The 22152-nt window shown below is 36.8% G+C and overlaps 1 protein-coding gene across 4 annotated transcripts in view; it reads left to right on the forward strand.

Moving 5' to 3' along the window:
* The first annotated feature begins 6 nt into the window (after positions 1 to 6).
* The window catches only part of TPR (translocated promoter region, nuclear basket protein), a 64671-nt gene continuing 42525 nt past the window's right edge, over positions 7 to 22152 (forward strand). For all 4 annotated transcript variants that reach the window (XM_005868502.2, XM_014541446.1, XM_005868503.2 and 1 more), the window contains exons 1-18: positions 7 to 179; positions 1585 to 1689; positions 3967 to 4040; positions 6107 to 6203; positions 7536 to 7639; positions 7965 to 8129; positions 8587 to 8679; positions 9052 to 9132; positions 9213 to 9300; positions 9956 to 10096; positions 11010 to 11101; positions 11359 to 11556; positions 13700 to 13807; positions 14968 to 15194; positions 16873 to 17036; positions 17455 to 17588; positions 17670 to 17818; positions 20067 to 20229. In XM_005868502.2, the coding sequence (XP_005868564.1) occupies positions 29 to 179; positions 1585 to 1689; positions 3967 to 4040; positions 6107 to 6203; positions 7536 to 7639; positions 7965 to 8129; positions 8587 to 8679; positions 9052 to 9132; positions 9213 to 9300; positions 9956 to 10096; positions 11010 to 11101; positions 11359 to 11556; positions 13700 to 13807; positions 14968 to 15194; positions 16873 to 17036; positions 17455 to 17588; positions 17670 to 17818; positions 20067 to 20229 (2334 nt within the window). In that variant the 5' untranslated portion in view covers positions 7 to 28. The remainder of the gene's footprint in view (positions 180 to 1584; positions 1690 to 3966; positions 4041 to 6106; positions 6204 to 7535; positions 7640 to 7964; positions 8130 to 8586; positions 8680 to 9051; positions 9133 to 9212; positions 9301 to 9955; positions 10097 to 11009; positions 11102 to 11358; positions 11557 to 13699; positions 13808 to 14967; positions 15195 to 16872; positions 17037 to 17454; positions 17589 to 17669; positions 17819 to 20066; positions 20230 to 22152) is intronic.

A 22152-nucleotide genomic window follows, 5' to 3' on the forward strand; every position in this document is an offset into this window, starting at 1 on the left:
TGCCCCGGCGGCCCCCGGCCTGGCCGACATGGCGGCGGTGTTGCAGCAGGTCCTGGAGCGCACGGAGCTGAACAAGCTGCCGAAGTCCGTGCAGAACAAACTCGAAAAGTTCCTGGCCGACCAGCAGTCCGAGATCGACGGCCTGAAGGGGCGGCACGAGAAATTTAAGGTGGAGAGCGGTAAGTGACGCCCTTCCCGCGCTCAGGGGGGTGGGCCCGACTCCGGCGCGGTGGCCGGGCTTTCCCGCTTTCGAGCCCTGGTAGCCTCTATTCCTCGCTCTCGTGGGCCCCTACCTGGGCCCTGTCTTGCCGGCTCCTCTCTCAGTTGGATACGCAGGAGCCTTTTTGTTCGTTCGTTTGTTTTTGTAAATCTGAGTCCCCAGCCAGGCCCGTTTCCTTCGTAATGAGGCTAGTCCCACAGAACACGAACTTGCGACGATCTGGGGTCTGTTTACCCCGCACTAAAGAGCCTGCAGCCTCTGCCTAAGCCTAGAGCACCCCGCGCGTCAGTTGCGCGGAAAACCGTGGTGGTGGCCGCCGTGTTGCCGGCTCACCTGCGTTCGCTTGGTCTAATCATCAGGCTCCAATCATTAGACTCTAATCATCAGGCTCTAAGGGGCCGTCTCTGCGCTGGTTGTGAGTGTGGGCGGCGCTGGTCCGTGGGAACTGGATGCGCACAAAGATGCGCGGGTGCGGGGCGTGGCGCTGGCGGCCGAGGGAACGGGCGGCAAATGCGTTTACTGTGTCGGACTTAACCTCCAACAGCTGGAGTTTAATGAAAAATACGTGGCGACCTATTTATTACTAATGCCTGGAGCAGACCTTCAGGTGAGAGCGAAGTTACCGACAGCAGTGGCTCGAACCATTAGTAACACACACACTGCCCGCTCCACGCTGTGGTTTACCAGTTGTTTGGGGGCGCTCGTTTACTGGGTTTTGCTACGTTGGCTGAAAGTTCTGAATAAATTCTTACTTCAAAGTGTGTAGCAGAATTGAGGTGTTGAAAATTAATCTCCCGAGTCCCAGAGGTGAAGGTAGTCCACGGCCTCTTCTATTCATGAATTGACACAGAAATACTGAGTGTCTCTGATGGGCCCGATAGCAGTGCTGAACAGAACTGACTCAGAGCCCTTCGCGTGATAAGTTAACGCGTTTGTTTTCACTTAAATGTAGTAATTTTATACTTTGGAGCATATTTTGGCTGTTTTAACACAAGCCTTTTTTAAAGCAGAACCGTTTTTCTGAATAATTTTTTTCTCCCTTTAATAAAGCTTATTTGGCTGCTTTATGCTAAGATATCGACTGGCTCATGTGTGGGAGAAACACTGAGATGTGTAAGATATGTTTCCTGCCTTGAAGTGGGATAGATAGACCAGTAATTTGTAAAATCCCCCTCAGGTCTTTTCTTTTGAAGTCATTTTCAGTGCTACATGTATTTACCTTTACTCAAGTTTTCTTCCTTGGAGTGCAGTTCCAATACTATGTCTTAAATTTTAAAATGAAGCTTATTAAAAATCAGTGGCAGTATCGAAATTGTGGGTACATGTGTGTTTTATTATTATTTTTTTCCTCTGCTCTTCTGTAGAACAACAGTACTTTGAGGTAGAGAAGAGGCTGTCCCACAGTCAGGAGAGACTTGTGAATGAGACCCGAGAGTGCCAAAGCTTGCGGCTTGAGCTGGAGAAGCTCAGTAAGTATTACATCTTTTTTAAAAATATATATTTTCATTGATTTCAGAGAATAAGGGAGAGGGAGACATAGAAACATCAACGATGAGAGGGAATCATTGACTGGCTGCCTTCTGCACGCCCCCTACTAGGAATCGAACCCACAACCTGGATATGTGCCCTTGACTGGAATCGAACCGGGAACCCTGCAGTCTGCAGGCCGATGCTACCAGCCAGGGCTTAATTACATCTTTATCATATTCGTGGAGTATTGAGATCTTCTGACACTTTTGTATACTTTGGAAACATCTACTTACTGTATATGAAAATACTGTTTTCATTTATGGTAATATTTTTATTTTCATTCAGTGATAAAGACTATAAAAGAAAATAGGGTTTTCAGCGGTTCTCAACCTGTGGGTCGCCACCCCTGAAAATACATCCTGCATATCAGATATTTACATTACAATTCATAACAGTAGCAAAATTATAGTTATGAAGTAGCAACGAAAATAATTTTATGGTTGGGGGTCACCACGACATGAGGAACTGTATTAAAGGGTCGCAGCATTAGGAAGGTTGAGAACCACTGGCTAGTGGTCATGGGGCCTTGGTTCTGAGTGCTATTAAAATGCTCTTTTGCCATATGTAACTCATAATAGTGCCTGACTATTGTTTATAAAATGGCTAGAACCACATGCTGATCTACTTACTATACAGACCAAATGTGATATTTTAGAAAGCGTTTTGAAAAAATAAAAGCAATTATGCAACTGAAAAGGTAAAGAGAGTGCTTAATTATTTTTATGTTGTTGAAAAACTAAAACCTATCCCATTTGTTTTAATTTTCTGTTATAATTTTTATAAACATTAATCTCAAGATATTTCCTACTTAATCCTAGTTCAGGTGAAAGAAGAGTAGCTAATTTCCTTCTTAGTTTTCTTACATCATTAACTACTAGAAAGTATACAAGATCTGAAAGGTCTTGACATTTATTGGGAAGATGATGTGTATTTGCTTTGTCTACAGTAGAAGAAAGCAAACGTCAGAAAAGACCTGGTAGAGTAGGGGCATAATATTTGTTATTAGATACAGATGGGTTTCAATTTGATTAGGAACTCAGGAAGCAAATGATAAGGAGAATGATTAAAACATCAATCTTCTTTCTTAACCAGGTTCATGCCCTTTGGCTATTTGGGTCATGCTTTTTTTCAGCTAATTTTGGCACAACTCATTTTTAAAACATGACATACATATGATGGTATGATATGGATACATTTGTAATGAGGGCACAAGTACATATTGAGTAACTAGATCCAGTTTATTGTCTATACATTGTTTTGCCTTGGCATAATAAAAAGGTCTGTACAATAGTGATCATAAAGAATTTCAGGAAAATGACTGATTACAGCTGCTTGTGTTAGATCTGGAAGAGGGAGAGGGAGGGGAAGATGGGGATAAAGATAAACAAACAGACCTTTGAGGTGTATAATTACATTTATATTTTTTTAGTTTATCATACTGGATGTGTAAGTTTGGAAAGCAGTAAGTAACTTTAAAGCAAAATAGAAAATTTAGACTAATTTCGTAGGGTTTTTTCTTGTAATAAGCCAATTGTTTAAATAGAACTTAACACTGGAAATAATAAAGTATTTGCTCATTAAATTGCTAGCACATAATATAGATGAGTTTTAAATGAAGAAAATTTTAGAAAGTTAATTCTTTCCTAATTACCTTCATGTGTTTGGCAGAGAAACTGTATTAAGGAGAGATAGCCCATTCATTATAAGTGGAAGTTGTGGGATTGGTAATTGAGTATCAAGCATAATTTCCTTTCTTCCATGTTAAAGGCTCTCTTTACAGTGATTAATAAGCTGAATTATAATCACAGTGTCTATTATGATTTATTCTGTATACAGTTTATGGAAGTTAAATGTTACTAACTTTTTTGGTATGTTTTAGCTCAGTTTCCTTATTTGTAAATTTAATTCACTTTTTTTATGTTTGACTTGCAAGATGTCATTGAAAAATAAGGAAGTTGGTAATTACATATGCTTTTACCTATAAAGGTTGGCTGGAATGATCACATGGAATTTTGGAGACAGGATAGCCTATTTTAAAATTTGGTCTAGAAATATAGTAAATTTGGGATGTATTTATGATTTAAAATGCGATATATAACTCAGACTTTCTGAGACTCAATTTCTTAATTTTAAAGTGTATATGAGTGGCAGTTGGATAAAACCTGTTCATTGCAAGTTTTAAGCCTGTGTGTGATCATAAAATTCCTTTTATCCAGACAATCAACTGAAGGCACTAACTGAGAAAAACAAAGAACTTGAATTTGCTCAGGATCGCAACATTTCCATTCAGGTAAATGTTATTCCTATGAATAAAACTAATTATAAACATGATACTTGAGGAAGTTTTCTATTCTGATCTATTATTTAGTCAGTGGGAAGATGAAACGGATGTTCTATTAGAAGAAGCTACTAGCAAAAGCATATACATAAATTTCTTAATTGGATCTTTATATGTTTTATTGCTAGATTGAACATTTTACTCAGAATATATTAGTACAGTGGGGCCTTGACTTACGAGTTTAATTCGTTCCGTGACGGAGCTCATAACTCAAATTACTCGTATGTCAAATCAAAAAGTGAACGAGTGAGACACGTGATGCTGGGCTGATGTTGTGGCGTTCACTGTGACGTTCGCTGCGCCAACTAGCGGTGGGGTATCTGAAGCTGGCTCGTAACCCAAATTTTAGCTCGAAACTCAAAGCAAAAAATTGGCCAAGAGACAGCTTGTATCTCGAAAAACTCATTAGTCGGGACACTCGTAAGTCAAGGCCCCACTGTACTTGACATAAAAAAATGCTTGCTTTTTTAGGTCTGAAGCGCTCGTAAGTTGTGATTTTTAAAATTATCATTGTATGTAAAGTGCCAGAGAATTAGATGTAGGAGAGATGGATGTTCATAGGTCCATCTGTCCATTTAGTTACTCACCCACTTACCTACCTGCCTTCCATCTTTCCTTTCTCTTAGAAATTATCTATATAATGCTTACTATTGTTCAGGCATTATTTCAATTATTGAGGATATGGGTGAATCCACATCAGAAATCATTTACTTAGGATAGTGATATGAAAAACACTGAATGTGATTACAAGGATTGTTGACCAATTTATTTCGTAAAATGAGCATACCCAGATAAAACTTTAGACTCTTTTCATTGCTTTTTTAAAATTTGCATTTGATTTGAGTTTGAAAGGTACAAAAAAATTCAAAAGGGAAAATGGGCAAAGGAATTTTAAAACAAAACAGAGGTAGCTGCATAAATGGTTAATGACAATGTGAGATGTTGCTCTACTTCACTTATCAGAAAAATGCAGATAAAACAGTAACGTAATTATCTTTCACCTTCCATGTTAACAGTAATTTCTTTATTTTTTGTTTTAAGAGCAATCTGTACTTTGACATGGATGGCTGGAGAATTGCTACTTATGACTCAAAAGCATATAAATTGCTGTTGTCTTGCTACAAAAGCAGTTTGACTATGACTAAATAATTAAGATTTTTAAATAACTCCATTTCTAGGGATCTCTTATTGAGAAACTAGAGGCCTGGTGCACGAAAATCATGCACTGGGGGGAGACATGGGGCGGTCCTTAAGCCCAGCCTGCGCCCTCTCGCAGTCCGGGACCCCTCAGGGGATGTCCGCCTGCCAGCTTAGGCCTGTTCCCTCACCCCTACCCCGGGTTTGGGTCTAAGCTGGCAGTCAGACATCCCTCTCGCAGTCGGGGACTCTTGCAGTCCGGGAACCCTTGCTCCTTACTGCCCACCTGCAGCAGAGGCAGGAGAGTCTCCCACCACTGCCACTGTGCTCCCCAGAGCACCGCTCAACCAGAAGCCGGGCTCGCTGCTCCTTTGCGCTGCCTTGGGGGCGGGAGAGGGATAGCCACGAGCCCAGCTTCTGTCTGAGCGGTGCTCCCCCTGTGGGAGCGTACTGACCACTGGGGGCAGCTCCTGCTTTGAGCGTCTGCCCCCTGGTGGTCAGTGCGCGTCATAGTGACCAGTCGCTTCACCATTCGGTCAATTTGCATATTAGGGTTTTATTATATAGGATAATTGCAAGCAAAAAATTAGTAAATTAAATGCCCTACAAAAGTGTATTTAAGTAGGACACTTTCAAGTGATAGCGACATGAGTTTTTCATGAGCCAAGGAAAAATAATTTTTAAAAATCCAAAGCATGAACAGAAATGTTGAGAGTATAGGTAATTTTTAAACTTTTTGCTATATGAGTTAGAAAGAAAAGAAACCATTTTTAAAGCACAGCTGACATGAACTAAAGTGACAATTTCATATTCAGATTCCTGTATTGATAATCAGCTTGATTTAATTATGTATGTATTATGCTTACTCCTCTGTATGACAGAGCCAGTTTACAAGGACAAAGGAAGAATTAGAAGCTGAGAAAAGAGACTTAATTAGAACCAATGAGAGACTATCTCAAGAACTTGAATATTTAACAGGTATGAAGAAGTGCTTTAGCCTCTAACTCCACTCTTCCTTTCTCTTCTAACAGTGCTAGGAATTAATGTCCTGTTCATGTCTGTTGTTGGTGTTTATTTATCATAGCTCAGAATAGAGTTCTGGGTAATAGCCTGTTGTTTCTCCCACTTATTTTAGATCATTACCAAGGATTTAAAGAAGTGTCCAGACAAGTACGCAAACGAAAAACATCTCAAGTAGTAATTTAGACCAAGATCTACATGCAAAGATACTCAATAGAATGTTATTTGTAATATCAAGTTGGAAGTAGTTTAAATATTTATAGAGGCTGAAATCATTTATTTTATATATACACCTTTGCTAGTATAAGCTGTCCACAAGCATTCAATATAAGAAGCTAAATGGGGAGCCCATATTTAGAAATATACACTGAAGTGTAGTTAGGAGGCAGGAATATAAGATATATAAACATAGGCTATAATATATAGTACAGTTAACATATTTAGGTAAATATGACATGCAGTTTACTGGTATCAAGTTCCCTTTGTTTACTTTTTGTAAGTGTTTTGAAAAGTTTTAGTTCTATTAAAGGAAGAATTTTCAAATATTTATGTTGCTATGTAATATTTAATTAGACATTTCCAGTCTCAGAAAAAAGTTACTTCAAATTATTTGTTGATGTTGATCAGTTGGTGAGTAGGTAAAATTAAAAGAATTTTTCTTCATAAAAACCTTTGTAAGGAAAATAAGTCTATGTTCTCTGGTTTTGTATAGGAGGTCTTTATATGTATCTTTTTTTTAACTTAGCAAGTACCTGTTTATGAAATATTAATAGAACTTTGGTTACATGTCAGAAAAATCAATGTTAATTTTGTATATTTAGCTTAAGGTATTGCATTTAAATAAAATAACCAGTATAATTTAAATATGTGGTTCGGTGCAGGAATTTGGTTCTTTATCATATACTTGCTAAAATTAAATTTGTATTAAGTAGCTCAGAAGTAAATTAAAATAGAACAGTTGAGAACTACTTAGTATTAAATGTTTATATTCCAAATATGCATTTTTTAAAATATATTTTTATTGATTTCAGAGAGGAAGGGAGAGGGGGAGAGAAACATCAGTGGTGAGAGAGAATCATTGATTGGCTGCCTCCTGCACGCCCCCTACTGGGGATCGAGCCGCAACAAGGCATGTGCCATAGACTGAAATCGCACATGGGGACCCTTCAGTCCTCAGGCCAAGGCTCCATCCACTGACCCAAACCAGCTAAGGCCCAGACAGGCATTTTTGATGTTCGGTTCCTCTAAGCAATAATGAGTTATTTTCAAATTCTCTTCTGACCTTTCTAGAGGATGTTAAACGTCTAAATGAAAAACTTAAAGAAAGCAATGCAACAAAGGGTGAACTTCAGTTAAAATTGGATGAACTTCAAGCTTCTGATGTTTCTGTTAAGGCAAGTAACAAATAATTCCTAATGCACAAAATATAATTTTTGCTTAAAACTCACCTAAATTAAATTTAGGCAAGATCTATAAAGTAAAGCTGTGTTTTGTTTTTTAATGTCAGGGAATTAAGCATTAAGATAGCTTTAATTGAACTGTTTTGGTTATGTGATATTTTAATTTCTTATTCTTTTCTGATTATGTTTTCTGTTAAGAATCCTTGCAGATACTTATTTCTGTTATAAGGTATTTTGCTTGTGTTCCTTGGCTGCAGACAAAATCATAAATAACCACATGTTATGTTTTACTATAAATTTTTTTTTTTAATTTCTTTAGCATCGAGAAAAACGCTTGGAGCAAGAAAAGGAATTGTTGCATAATCAGAATACATGGCTGAATACCGAGTTGAAAACCAAAACTGATGAACTTCTGGCTCTCGGCAGAGAAAGAGGAAATGAGATTCTAGAGCTTAAATGTAATCTTGAAAACAAAAAAGAGGAGGTATGTTAGTGAAATTGTATCTTTGTGTTGGTTACAACTTACATTTGTGTGACCATTTATTAGACATTTACTCAGTGGTATACACTTGTAAATGTATTGTAGGATTAAGGGTCACATGTGAAGAACATAACTCATAAACATTTTGCCTGGGAAATTAACCAGTTGCTTTGAAATAGAATTTATAACATTCTTTGATGACTTTTGTTATTACTACTGTCTTATGATACATCTTTCCTACAACATGTTTAAAAAGTGGTGGTAAGTTTTTGTGAGCTAAATCCAAACATATTCCATAAACTATTACTCTTTTATTTTCTCAAATATCCATATTTTATATAAAATGTTTTTAGGCTATTGGAGATTGTTTTGCGTTTGGCAGCTAAATTTATATCATTTCAAATTAATTTCAGTTAATAAAGCATTATCCCCCCAACCCAACTCTACTTTTTGTTTCTAGGTTACTAGAATGGAAGAACAGATGAACAGCTTGAAAACGTCAAATGAGAATCTTCAAAAGCATGTAGAGGACCTGTTGACCAAACTGAAAGAGGTATAGTGACCACTGTAAAATCTCTTTTACAGAAATAATAAAGCACTTAAGAAACTGTTTATTTTATAAAATTAGGTTATGTTTTGAACTGTTCCTGGCACCACAAAATAGTCGGGACACTTACCTAATCTGATATAGCAATTGTATGCTAATCCAAAGTAATTTCTAAAAATGAGTATCATTAATTTTAATATTTGAGTATTCCCCTTTTATTATCAATATTTTTTCCTTAAAGTAATTCATCTTTATCATGAAAACTGATTTTCATTTTATCTCATTACCATACAAAACTTTTTTTTATCTTGGTGTTTGATAAGCCTTCTAAATTCAGTTCAAAGGTGTCTGCTATAATTGATTTTTTTTTTTTTTAAGGCTAAGGAACAGCAGGCCAGTATGGAAGAGAAATTCCACAATGAATTAAATGCTCACATAAAACTCTCTAACCTGTACAAGGTAGGTACCCTGCCATACATTTTGGTGTCCTAATGTTATATTATTGGATGTTTTGGTAACTTTTTAAGATTATATTTTAGAGTGCTGCTGATGACTCAGAGGCAAAGAGCAATGAGCTTACCCGAGCAGTGGATGAACTACACAAACTTTTGAAAGAAGCTGGAGAAGGTAACTTTTCAATTATGCAAAGATTATTTTATTTTTACATAGAAGTTACTTTTTTCTTACCTTTGTGTAGATTGTTGGATTTAGAAGTTAGATTAACTTTATTATGGACAGAAACTCTGGTATAGAAGAAAGATCCTGGATTAATAATTTTATGTATAATCTGATTTCTAACAGAAAAAATTTTCCCCATAAATATTTACTTTGATAAGTACATAAGTTTATAGTTTGGGTACTCTCTTAATCCATAAATAAGCCTCAGGTTTAAATTATAAATAGTGTATTTTAAAGTCTCTCTGATTTTTTTATATTCTTTTTTTTGAAATATAAGTTATTTTTTTTATAATCTTTTTCAGTTATTTCCTATCTTCTAAATTAGAGATCAAATTAAAACCAAAGAGATACTTAGAGGCACTTTTTTACAATATGAGTTCCTTTATTTTCCCTGTGAATAGGAGACATCAAAAGGAAATAGATTCGCCAGGCCAGGACACTTTAGGATTTATAAATAGAGCAAGAGCATTAGTGGGTACTATCGACTGCAGCATGTCTAGAATATAATATTGTTGGATGGAGGGAAAAATGACTATTCTGTTACATTTTATAAGCTCCAACTTTTAATTATATGTTTGAATATTGTCTTTAAACATGTTTTTAGCAAATAAAGCAATACAGGATCATCTTCTAGAGGTAGAGGAATCTAAAGATCAAATGGAAAAAGAAATGCTTGAGAAAATAGGGAAATTGGAAAAAGAATTAGAGAATGCAAATGACCTGCTTTCTGCCACAAAACGTAAAGGTATGGATTAAAATGGTTATTAATGGCTTGAAATACTAGAACTTCCCTACATGGGTCTCATTTAATTTTACTAATAGAATTCCTCTGTAATGTTATGATGTAAGAAACTCCATCAAGCTATAGTATTAGAATGTACTTTTAGTTTAAAATTAGTACTTTATATGTACCCTCACTGTATTATCAGAAGTAACATTTGGTCACATGATTGTGTCAATTTTCAGAATAGTTTTAACTATAATTACTGCGTGATTTTTTTATTTGAATCATGTTATATTGCTCTTTGATGTCATAATTTTAACTGTCTGTAGGAATTTATATCTAACTAGAGGCCTGGTGCATGAATTTGGGTACAGGTTGGTTCCCAGGGGTAGCGGGGGCCTGGATGCGATTGGTCCTCCGGACAGGCAGTGGGATGCCCTTGCTGGGGATCCGGATCTGTCCCGCTGACGTTCGCACCGGTTGTCAGCAGCCACCTGGCGGCTGCTTTTATATCTTTTCTTTGTGGAGTGTCTAGGGAAGGGAAGCGGCCGCGGTGCCCGAGGCCAACTTCCAGGAGGCCAGGTGGCGCTGTCGGGATCATGCCGATGGCGCTGGTCCGTAGGTGCCTGGCCCATTCTCCTGAGATTGGACATGCAGGACTACTGAGGGAGTGGCTGCCGTAGGGGCAGTGGGCCACCAGGATGGGTCTGTCAGCTGAGCGGGTGCACAGACCACCTCGGGGCAGCTCCTGCATTGAGCGTCTGCCTCCTGATGGTCAGTGCGCATCCTAGCGAACAGTTGTTCAGTGCTTAGGCTTTTATATGTATAGATAAAAGTGACACACAGTGGGTGTCATTTTTTACTTAAAAATTTTATTAGTACCTTTAGTTTCAAATTTTACAAAAATACACTAGATTTCTATGTGTTGGCACAGGAGCCATATTATCTGAAGAAGAGCTTGCAGCCATGTCTCCTACTGCAGCAGCCGTAGCTAAGATCGTGAAACCTGGCATGAAATTAACTGAGGTAAGAGGTATTAAATATTGTTATTTTCCTTAAGCAAAAGTGATCATATTTCTCTGAAACGTAGTCTTCAGAAAAATTAATCTTAAAATCATCTGATAATTAATGCATTTTTCTGAGAAAGGTTTTCTTGGTTGTTAGTTTTGTGTAATATATAGTAAATATTCCCTCTGTGTGAGTGCTACTGAATCTTAAGATAGCCAGACTGTGTACTCCTGTTGTTATGCTTGCATTTGAAATGAACCCTCTTCTACTTTCAGCTGTATAATGCTTATGTAGAAACTCAGGATCAGTTGCTGTTGGAGAAACTAGAGAACAAAAGAATTAATAAGTACTTAGATGAAATAGTGAAAGAAGTTGAAGCCAAAGCACCAATTTTGAAACGTCAGCGTGAGGAGTATGAACGTGCACAGAAAGCTGTGGCAAGTTTATCCGTTAAGCTTGAACAAGCTATGAAGGTTGGTTCCATTCCCAAATTTTAGGAAAAATACATTTGAGAAACAGTAATTATACGTATTAAAGCTTGTCATTACATTATGAAACACTTGTAATCGCAAAATGTTCTTATCTTTACTTAGCTAAAATTGTGAGCGCCTTTTACATTTTTAAAGACATTTGGGATTATTTCTGTAGGGTTCTATAGTAGATGATAAATAGCCATTTCAAGTCTATCTTTATAATAGAATGCTCCTAAATTTAGCATAGTCGTTTTTTGTCAAACAGTTGTGGTGCAAACTCAATCACTAACTGCATAATGTTGCAGAAGTGAGGAGAACTAGGTTTGCTAAAGTAATTGAGGTGTTAGAAATGTATTAGCCTCAGAAACTAATGGGATCCTTTCTATCCTCATGTAATGTGGCGGGGAAAAAGCAGTTGTGATAATTCTGTCTAGAAATGACATTGTTTCACCATCTTCAAGATTTATTAAATAAATTTTTTGAGGAAATTCAGTTAAATCAATTTGTATCTGCTGTTCTAAACTGATACATTTCATTTCCCTTTTTTTGAGAATAGTATAAATAAGTTGTATCTTTAATTCAAACTTAAACTTTGGTTGCTATTGCTAATACAATTTCAACATTAGTTTAAATCAGTGTATGTTTTATCTAGTTATCTCTCTCCTGAATCAAATGACATATACCAGTCTTACTTTGACAGGATATTGGCTTTTTGACACCCCCTTTCCTCATCTGGTTTGAGAAGTGGTCCCTTGCATCTCATTACATCTTGAGTTTCTCACTGTTGAGAAATGAGCATTTTGCCTAGAGTTTTTTGTCTGAAGGGAATAGTGAGGTAGAGGGGCTTAAGAATCAGGAAATAGCAGCTGTCCGTTATGGAGAAACCTGTTTGTTTCTCCACTAAAGTACAGGTACAGTGATAAAAAATACTGATTTTTTCATAACTGCCAAGGAATTTAAAGATAATTAGTATAGCTTTTTTTAATAGCTAAATCTTCTGTCCTTAACATACATCATGTGTCCTTCAGTCAAGATTCTGTGATAGTTATTTGTAGGATTTTTAGGGTTTTATAACCAAACTAGAGGCCCGATGCATGAAATTCATGCAAGAGTAGGCCTTTGCTGCTGCGGCTGCCTGGATCCCTCCCTCGCAGCCGGGGCAGCTGCCTTGATCCTGTGGCTGCCGCCCCAGCTTCGTCCTGGAAGGATGTCCAGTCTAATTAGCATATTATGCTTTTACTATTATCGATAACTTCCTTCCTTGACATCTCAGCCCCATTTTGAATTCAGTAAATTTGTATTATTGTCATAGTTCATGAAATTTGCCTGCTTCATTTGCCACATACTTGTGTCTTTTGAAATTGGCTTATGCAGGCCTGTAGGGCACTGTGATCAGAAATACTTGAAACACCAGGATAAATATGAGCCATCTTTCGCTTCAGTTTTTAAAATTTTTATGTGAAATGTGAAAATAACATATTAGGAAGCAAACTTTGTATGAATTTGAGGTAACACAACATTTAAAAGATACTGTGTTTATATCAGGCTCCTTAACTGTGCCTCAAATTCCCTAATGAGACTATGGTGCCAAACTTTGCAAAGCACTGCATATACTATCGCTTTGTTTTATTTTGTTTTACAGGCTTGTGACTTTGGCAACCGATTCTTTAGAATTCATTCTTAATGCATTTTTTAAATAAAATCAAGTCTTTTATGCATCTTACTCAACATGTTTAACTTAATTGATATTTTCAGATAACCAGTGCAATAATGATTATTGTAATGTAGTTCTTTGTTTTTGTATTAGTAACAAAACTTTTGAGATTATTTACGTGGTATCATTTGAATTTGTTGTGGATATAAAATTGTAATTGACAGTTAATTTGGGGGGAGTGGCACATTGCCCATACTTTTCATATAGTGATGAGCTATCTTTGAGATATTAAATACATATGTTCATATTTATAAAGAATATCTCTTTTGGGGCTACTATACTATTGAATATATTATAGAATATTTTTAGTTTATAATTTGATTGCTGTAGTATTTGAGCACTATATATTTTTGTTATTTGCATAGCTGCTTCATTTGTATAGCTCTTAGAAGGAAATACAGAATTTTCATTTGAATTTACATTTTGAAGGAGATTCAGCGATTGCAGGAGGACACTGACAAAGCCAACAAACATTCATCTGTGCTTGAAAGAGACAACCAGAGAATGGAAATACAAGTAAAAGATCTTTCACAACAGGTTAGAAGTTTTTGGGTTTTTTTCTATTTTTCCCCCTAAACTGACAGTCTGATAATGCCTGAATCTGTTTGCAGTTACCTAAGAGAGAACTACCACATTTGAAATTCTCATCAATTAGGAATACTACTCTAGCAGAATTGCAGCCTAGTCATTATTCTTTCACAACCCCTCCCTTTTTTCCTTTTGTCTTTAAGTGTTTGATAAATTTTGAAATTATAGGTACCAGTTGTGATAAATGAAATAATTCAAAGATTTTTTTTTTAAATATATTTTATTGATTTTTTTACAGAGAGGAAGGGAGAGAGATAGAGAGTTAGAAACATCGATGAGAGAGAAACATCGATCAGCTGCCTCCCGCACATCTCCCACTGGGGATGTGCCCGCAACCCAAGTACATGCCCTTGACCGGAATCGAACCTGGGACCTTTCAGTCCGCAGGCCGACGCTCTATCCACTGAGCCAAACCGGTTTCGGCAATTCAAAGATTTTTTAAAAATTATTTCCCCCTACTCCTCTCCCAGTATATAACCAAATTACAAACTTCTGTATATTTTTTCATGTCATTCTTTTTATATGTATAAACACACATGAGCATATTTAAACATACATTAGTTTTCTTTGTTTTTACTGATATAGTAGAACATTACTCTGCCACTTTTTTTTTTTAACTGAACTTGTCAGGAAATGTACATCTATTTTTGTTCATGTATTTTACCCTAATTTTTGTTTGTAGGTCTACACACATAAGCACAATACAAAAATTTTACATGAAAGGGATTAAAACCTATTTTTCATGCTCTTCTCCATTATATAAAACATGCATAAGAATGCAAGTGCAAGCACATACTTGTACACACAATAAGTATTTCTGTGTCTCTTATTGGGTCATTGTTTTACAACAAATTGAGCCAGCCATGCTTCTGAAATTGTAATTTAGCTGCTTTTTTAAAATAACAGCCTTCATTATACACTGTTACAGAAATGAAAATAATTTTAAACGTTTTTTCAGTTTTTAATCTCTTAAACATATGCTTGATACTTTAAGATAATTTAATATAAGTTGATGGTGTTTATGAAGTAATCTTTTCATTTGAAAATTTCCATTTTTTCCAGAATTGAAGCTAATACTATTTGATAATATATTAAAACTTTGTTTTTAGATTAGAGTGCTTTTGATGGAACTTGAAGAAGCAAGGGGTAACCATGTAATCCGTGATGAGGAAGTAAGCTCTGCGGATATAAGCAGTTCGTCTGAAGTAATATCACAGCATCTAGTATCTTATAGAAATATCGAAGAACTTCAACAACAAAATCAGCGTCTCTTAGTGGCTCTTAGGGAACTTGGGGAAACCAAAGAAAGAGAAGAACAAGAAACAACTTCATCCAAGTAAGTTATTGGCTACCTTCATTTGTTTAGCAAACATTGAAAACTTCTTATGTACCCCCTAACAGTGCTGGATATAGGGAAAATAGTGATTTAGGAGAGAGGAAAAATGGAGCAATAATACAAAAAATAATAATTCTCTCAGGGACCTGAGTGTGTGGATGAGCTCAATAATTAGATGAATAAATGGATAATTTTAGTTCAGTGTGATTAAAGCTATCTATATATATAAAGGGCTAATATGCTAAGTGTCTGACCGTCCGATCAGTTGCTATGACGCACACTGACCACCAGGGAGCAGACAACACAGGAGCTGCCGTGATGCGCAGGGGCCATTTACAGAGAAACGGCACCATGGACCTGGCACCGACAAACCAACACTCAGCTTACCCATTTGGGACACGGGCCCCGCCACCACCCCAGAGCAACAGCCCACCAAATCGCAGCCAATGCTGCCGAGACCCCCTGGTGCAAAATGCAGCCCAAAGCCCAGCCCAGCAACGGGCGCTGTGGGTGCCAGGTAGCAACACCCGGCTTCCTCTCCCTAGCGACTAGCTTCCTTGGAGTTTCTTAGTCCAGGAACACAACTAGCTTTATAGCCAGCTAGAAAAATTTTACACTTTTATCAAATTTCTATGAAGCATTTTCCCATACCTCATCTCATTTGGTCCTCACAGAAGTCCTGAAGTAGGTAGATAGGAGACTCGGTGGAATCCTATTTTCTTTTCAATTGCCGGAAAACGGAGATTTAGATAGTTTAGAAACTTGACCCAACTGAAAAGAAGTAAGAAATGGTGGACCTTGAAAATGATCAGATTTTCTCACTGCACACAATATAGTCAAACACTGCTGCAGTTAAATATTTCAACCTGTGTTCTTCCTGCGTGATCTACAATAATAATCTGCTTCGTGTTGATATTTACTGCTGTGTTGCTGACAATTACCTGAAGAGAAGTTGGGGTGCTTCTCTGGGCTGGAAAAAGTTTAGCTAAATCAGAAAGCTGGTCTAATTAAGCAAGTTTATTCTATATATATAAAATGCTAAGTTGACTCACATGTGCGATAAATACAAAGCTCTTGCTGGCACCAGTGGCACGCATGTGTATCCATCTGTCATTGTCAATCGTGTATTTGGTTGACACTTCTATTACAGAGAAAGGGCGGATAGCAATATTAAAATATTTCTCCTAATTTCCTTTCCATGTACATGAGTTAGTGCACCTGGCCACTGGTAATAGATAAAAGCCTACTCCTGGGAGCATAGAGATGGAGGGCGGAGCCTAGATTTTAGAGAATAGACCAGGCTTCATGGGGAAGATATGTGGGAATTATTTAGGCAGAGTAAAGATTTTTTTTTTTAATGTGCTTGGTGCTAGAGGAGGAAGAATGGCTATGAACACAAGACTAGAGTTTAGACTGAGTGGAATCGGTTTAATTTTTGCAAACAAATTTTTCAGATGACAGTGGTGAGTGCCTGAGTCCTGTGGTGGGGCTTTAGAAGCAGTTCTTAATAATATCAGTAGAAGAAAGGTCACACAAGAAACAAAAATGTTATGCTTAATGATAAATGCTCAAATACTTAGTCTGTATATACAGTAGAAATTATAACTGCTTCTTAAGCTCAGTGAAATACTTAGATTTTTGTTTTGTTTGGTTTTGTTTGTTTGGTTTGGTTTTGTAGAATTACTGAGCTTCAGCTCAAACTTGAGAGCGCCCTCACTGAATTGGAACAACTCCGTGGGTCACGACAACATCAGATGCAGCTTGTTGATTCTATAGTTCGTCAGCGTGATATGTACCGTATTTTGTTGTCACAAACAACAGGAGTTGTCATTCCTTTACAAGGTAGGTTTTTTATGTGTTAAAAGTTTCTAAGTATTTGGGGGAAAATTTTATGAAATGTATCTTAGGGAATGGATTTTGGAACATAAGCAGTATGTATGGTAACTTCAAATCTGACTACCATATATGATTGATTATAACAGGTCATCAATCCTAAATACCATTATTTTAGGTATTAAAAAAGAAGGCTGACCATTGGTGAAAAGTGTGCATCCTAAAATCAGTGAATTATCTTTATTTTGGTCATTTGGTTTTAACATTTAATCTGCAAATATACCTAATGAGAAACCAACAATAATCTTAATAGGCTATTTAGTAAATTCCTTGTTTCATAATTTCTGTAACCTATGATTTTATTTAAATGATGTATTTACAAAGAAATGTTTTTTATGTGTGTATTTTCTTTTTTACATTTCTGAAGCTTCAAGCTTAGAGGATAGTTCTCTCGTGTCAACTCCAAAACGTTCAAGTACATCACAGACTGTTTCCACTCCTGCTGCAGTACCTATAATTGAGTCAGCAGAGGCTATAGAAGCTAAGGCTGCCCTTAAACAGGTAAAGTCCACACACCTTTATTATCTTGGATTAGGTATTCGAGAACAGTGTCATCTTCTAATAATTTCTCTTAATATTTAGTTGCAGGAAATTTTTGAGAACTACAAAAAAGAAAAGGCGGATAATGAGAAAATACAGAATGAGCAGCTTGAGAAGCTACAGGAGCAAGTCACAGATTTGCGATCACAAAACACCAAAATTTCTACCCAGCTAGATTTTGCTTCTAAACGGTAAATTTTCTTTTGTTCAAAAATTAATGAAATGTAGAGCTCTCTTCAGCAGCATATATAATAAATTGGAATGACAGAGAGATTATCATAACTTCTGCACAAGGGATGACTCTCAAATTCGTGAAGCATTCCATCCTTTTTGACATTGGGTGGTGGGCACACAATACAATATACAGGTGATGTATCATAGAATTATATACTTAAAACCTGTATATTTTTACTAACCAATGTAACTCCAATCAGTTCAATTTAAAAAAAGAAATCACATTTATGTTATCCAAAAAAAATTAAGAATACTTCAGTGTTCAAATGAAACAAATTCAAGGCTTAATTTGCAATAGTATTACTTTTTTGTGGGCCATAATTCAGATGAAAAGGTATGGGGGTTCATTTTTAATATTGGTTAATGATTCTCATGGGCATTGCTAAGGGATCCAGATAGTTATTTAAAGCTGAAGTTCATGTGAGGAATGTTGCTAGTTTTCCTTCCTGAGGTAGAAAGGCATAATGTTTCTGTAGGACTTTATTATTTTATAAATGCACCAGAGCATGAGGCGTAATGTGAGCCAATTTTATTCAGCCTTTGCTATTTTAGGTAGGAGATAAGCAGGTACTAGATAGTTAATTTTGGGAAAATTCATTTTCTTGGCCACTTACAAAGGAATAATAATAAATTTCATTCCATAGTTGTTAGAATCATTGAATACTTATTAGCTTAACAAATAGGACAAATTTTATCTCTGTGAATGCAGGTATACCTTGGAGATGTTCCTGGTTCAATTTCAGACCACTGTGATGAAAAAAATACTGCATTAAAGCAAGTCACATGAATTGTTTGATTTCCCAGTGGATAAAAGTTATACTTACACTGTAATGCAGGGGTCCTCAAACTTTTTAAACAGGGGGCCAGTTCACTGTCCCTTAGACCGTTGGAGGGCCGGACTATAGTTTAAAAAAAAACTATGAACTAATTCCTATGCACACTGCGCATATCTTATTTTGAAGTAAAAAAACAAAACGGGAACAAATACAATATTTGTATTTGCATGTGGCCTGCGGGCCGTAGTTTGAGGACCCCTGCTAATGTGTTAAGTGTGCAATAGCATTATGTCTAAAAAAATGTACATACCTTAATTTAAAAATTTTTTATTGCTGCCTGGCCAGCGTGGCTCAGTGGTTGCGTATCGACCTATGACCCAGGAGGTCACGGTTTGATTCCTGGTCAGACCATATGCCTGGCTTGCAGGCTCAATCCCCTGTGTGGGGCATGCAGGCAGCTGATCAGTGATCCTCATCATTGATGTTTCTATCTATCCCTCTCTCTGCCTCTCTGAAATCAATAAAAAAAATTTTTTTTAAATACTGTATTGCTTTAAAATGCTAACTGTCATCTGAGCCTTCAACAAGTCATGATCTTTTCCTTTGTGTTCATGAAAATGCAGTACTTCAAAGCGCAATAAAATGAGATATGCCTGTATTACATGATAAAACTATGTTTTTGTTAGGATAAATTCCAAGTTTGTTATTCCAAATAAAAGCATCCTTTTCTCACTACTTTCATAGTTCTAGCCAGCTATTTTCTAAGATTTCAGGTACTTAGTGAGATGAGCCCTGGCCATGTGGCTCAGTAGGTTGGAGCCACAAGTGGAGGGTTTGATTCCTAGTCAGGGCACATAGCAAGGCTACATGGTTAATCCCCCATTGGAGTGTGTGTAGAAAGCAACTGATCTATGTTTTCTCTCTTACATCAATGTTTGTCTTTTGCTCTCCCTTTTTCTCTCTCAAAAAAATAAATTCATTTGTTTAAAAAAGTAAGATCAGTTATAGAGGAGAAAAGAATGGCAAAAATCTATCACGAACCATGCATCCTTACCTAAAATTGTGTACTGCATTGTGGTGGGTGTCTGGTTGTGTCAACATTGTATTGGCATTTCTAATTAAAATTCTTGTAAATGTATAAGATTAAAAAGTTCATTCAGCATGAAATACTATGCTTATTTAGTATTTGGATTTAACTGCTAATTTTGGAGTTTAGAAAAAAGTATGAAGGTGTTACATTATTACAAAGCCACTTTTATGTATACTTATTTAAAATTAAGCTAATGTGAAGTTCTTTAAGGAATTAAGCTAGGCTATAGTATTTCAGTGTATTACAGTGTGGGGAATGCACTTTTTCAGACTGGTGGAGGTAGTTTTATGATTGATAGTTTATGACATGTCTTAATGAATTATTTTTCTTTCATACAAGTTATGAGATGTTACAAGATAACGTTGAAGGATATCGTCGAGAAATAACATCCCTGCATGAGAGAAATCAGAAACTCACTGCAACAACTCAAAAGCAGGAACAGATCATCAACACAATGACGCAAGATTTGAGAGGATCAAACGAAAAGCTAGCTGTTGCAGAAGTGAGAGCAATTTTTTTCAAATGATTTGCATTATTAATTGCTTTTGACATTTGTTTTTTAGTTGTTTAATTTTACTGGTTGGTATGACATAGATATTTGAGAAGTTTGTGTATTACAAGTCCTTGATCAAGGTTTGAACTGCACAGGTCCACTTATCCATAAATCTGCATATATGTGGGCCCAGTATAAGTAAACCTGTGCAGTTCAAACCCATGTTTGTTAAAGGGTCCATAATAGTTAGGACCGCCCTAGCTGTTTTGGCTCAGTGGATAGAGCATTGGCCTTCGGACTGAAGGGTACCAAGTTCGATTCTGGCCAAGGGCACATGCCCAGGTTACGGGCTCGATCCCAGTAGAGGGTGTGCAGGAGGCAGCCGATTAATGATTCATCATTGATGTTTCTATCTCTCCCTTGCCCTTCCTCTCTGAAATCAATGAAAATAAAATTAAAAAAAAAAAAATAGTAGTTAGAATCCAAGACTGGGAATCTGTAGGTCAGTGGTTCTCAACCTTGGCTGCACATTAGAATCACCTGGGAATCATCTTAAAATCCTGATTTCTGGGCTTCATCCTCCAGAAATTCTGTTTCTTTGTTATGGGGTGGGGCCACAACATTAGTAACAAAGAAACAATTTCTGGAGGATGAGGCCCAGAAACCAGGATTTTAAAAAGATTCCCAGGTGATTCTAATGTGCAGCCAAGGTTGGGAACCACTGCGTTAAGTGGAGGGCCAACTTAAATTACTCGTGGATTTTCATCTGTGTAGCTAGTTGGTGCCCCTAATTGCCTAGTTTTTGAAATGTCAACTGTATCTAGTTGTTCATCAGCTGGGTGTTTGTATAGGACAGTGGTCGGCAAACTCATTACTCAACAGAGCCAAATATCAACAATACTTCTTCAAAATAGACTCGCCCAGGCCGAAAACCGACTTCTGCGCATGGGCCACGAAGTTTCAATTGCACTGTACGTGCGCCCGCACATAGTATTTTGTGGAAAAGCCACACTCAAGGGGCCAAAAAGCCGAATGTGGCTCCCGAGCCGCAGTTTGCCGACCACGGCTAGTATAGGGGAAAGAAATTTGTTTTTTGGTACTGAGATTTTTCTTACAAGTCATCCATTTCAAAATTTGTAAATCACTCTAGCTACAACAAAGACAAATGAATATTTTATCCATTCTTGCTCATTTCTAAAGTATAAAATTACATTAGCATTGTATTATATTTCTGAATTTCAACATGAATATAAATGTCTATCAACTGAATTATTTGATGACTAATTCTTATGTAATAAGGGTTTTGCTTTTTTATGAAGTCTTCTCAACTTGTTTTGTTTTGCTAATCCTCACCTGAGGATACTTTTTCCATTGATCTTTAGTGAAAGTGGCAGGGAGGGAGAGAGAGGGAGAGAAGCAGAAACATTGATTGGTTGCCTCCCACATGTGCCCCAACTTGGACTGGGGAATCTAACCTGTGACCGTTGGTGTGCAGGCCAATGCTTTAACTACTGAGCAGCCCAGCTAGGACTCATGCTCTCAACTTTTGATCACTACTTATGAAGTAGGTAAAGTTGTCTCCCACTTTACTTGTTGAGAAATAGATTCAAAAGCTAAGTAATTTGCCTATTTTGGGGCAGTCATATGATATGAGTTGGTTGGGACTTAAACCAGTTTTCTGAATCTGTTGGCTATATTGTTTTATTTTTATCTTGCTCCCATACCTTTGTGGGGAATGCACTTTTTCAGACTGGTGGAGTTAGTTTTATGATTGATAGTTTATGACTTATGTAAATATGAATACTTTGAGGGTATTGATCTTCAAATCACCCTCCAAAATCCCCTGAAATTCAGAGTGTACTTGTCATGGGGAAAAAAGTTTAAGTCAGCACTCTCAAACGGATAGTAACCACACTACCTTCTTAAACTTGC

This window comes from Myotis brandtii, unplaced genomic scaffold (genome assembly GCF_000412655.1).
Source record: "Myotis brandtii unplaced genomic scaffold, ASM41265v1 scaffold270, whole genome shotgun sequence".
In the NCBI taxonomy this organism is placed as follows: domain Eukaryota; kingdom Metazoa; phylum Chordata; class Mammalia; order Chiroptera; family Vespertilionidae; genus Myotis; species Myotis brandtii.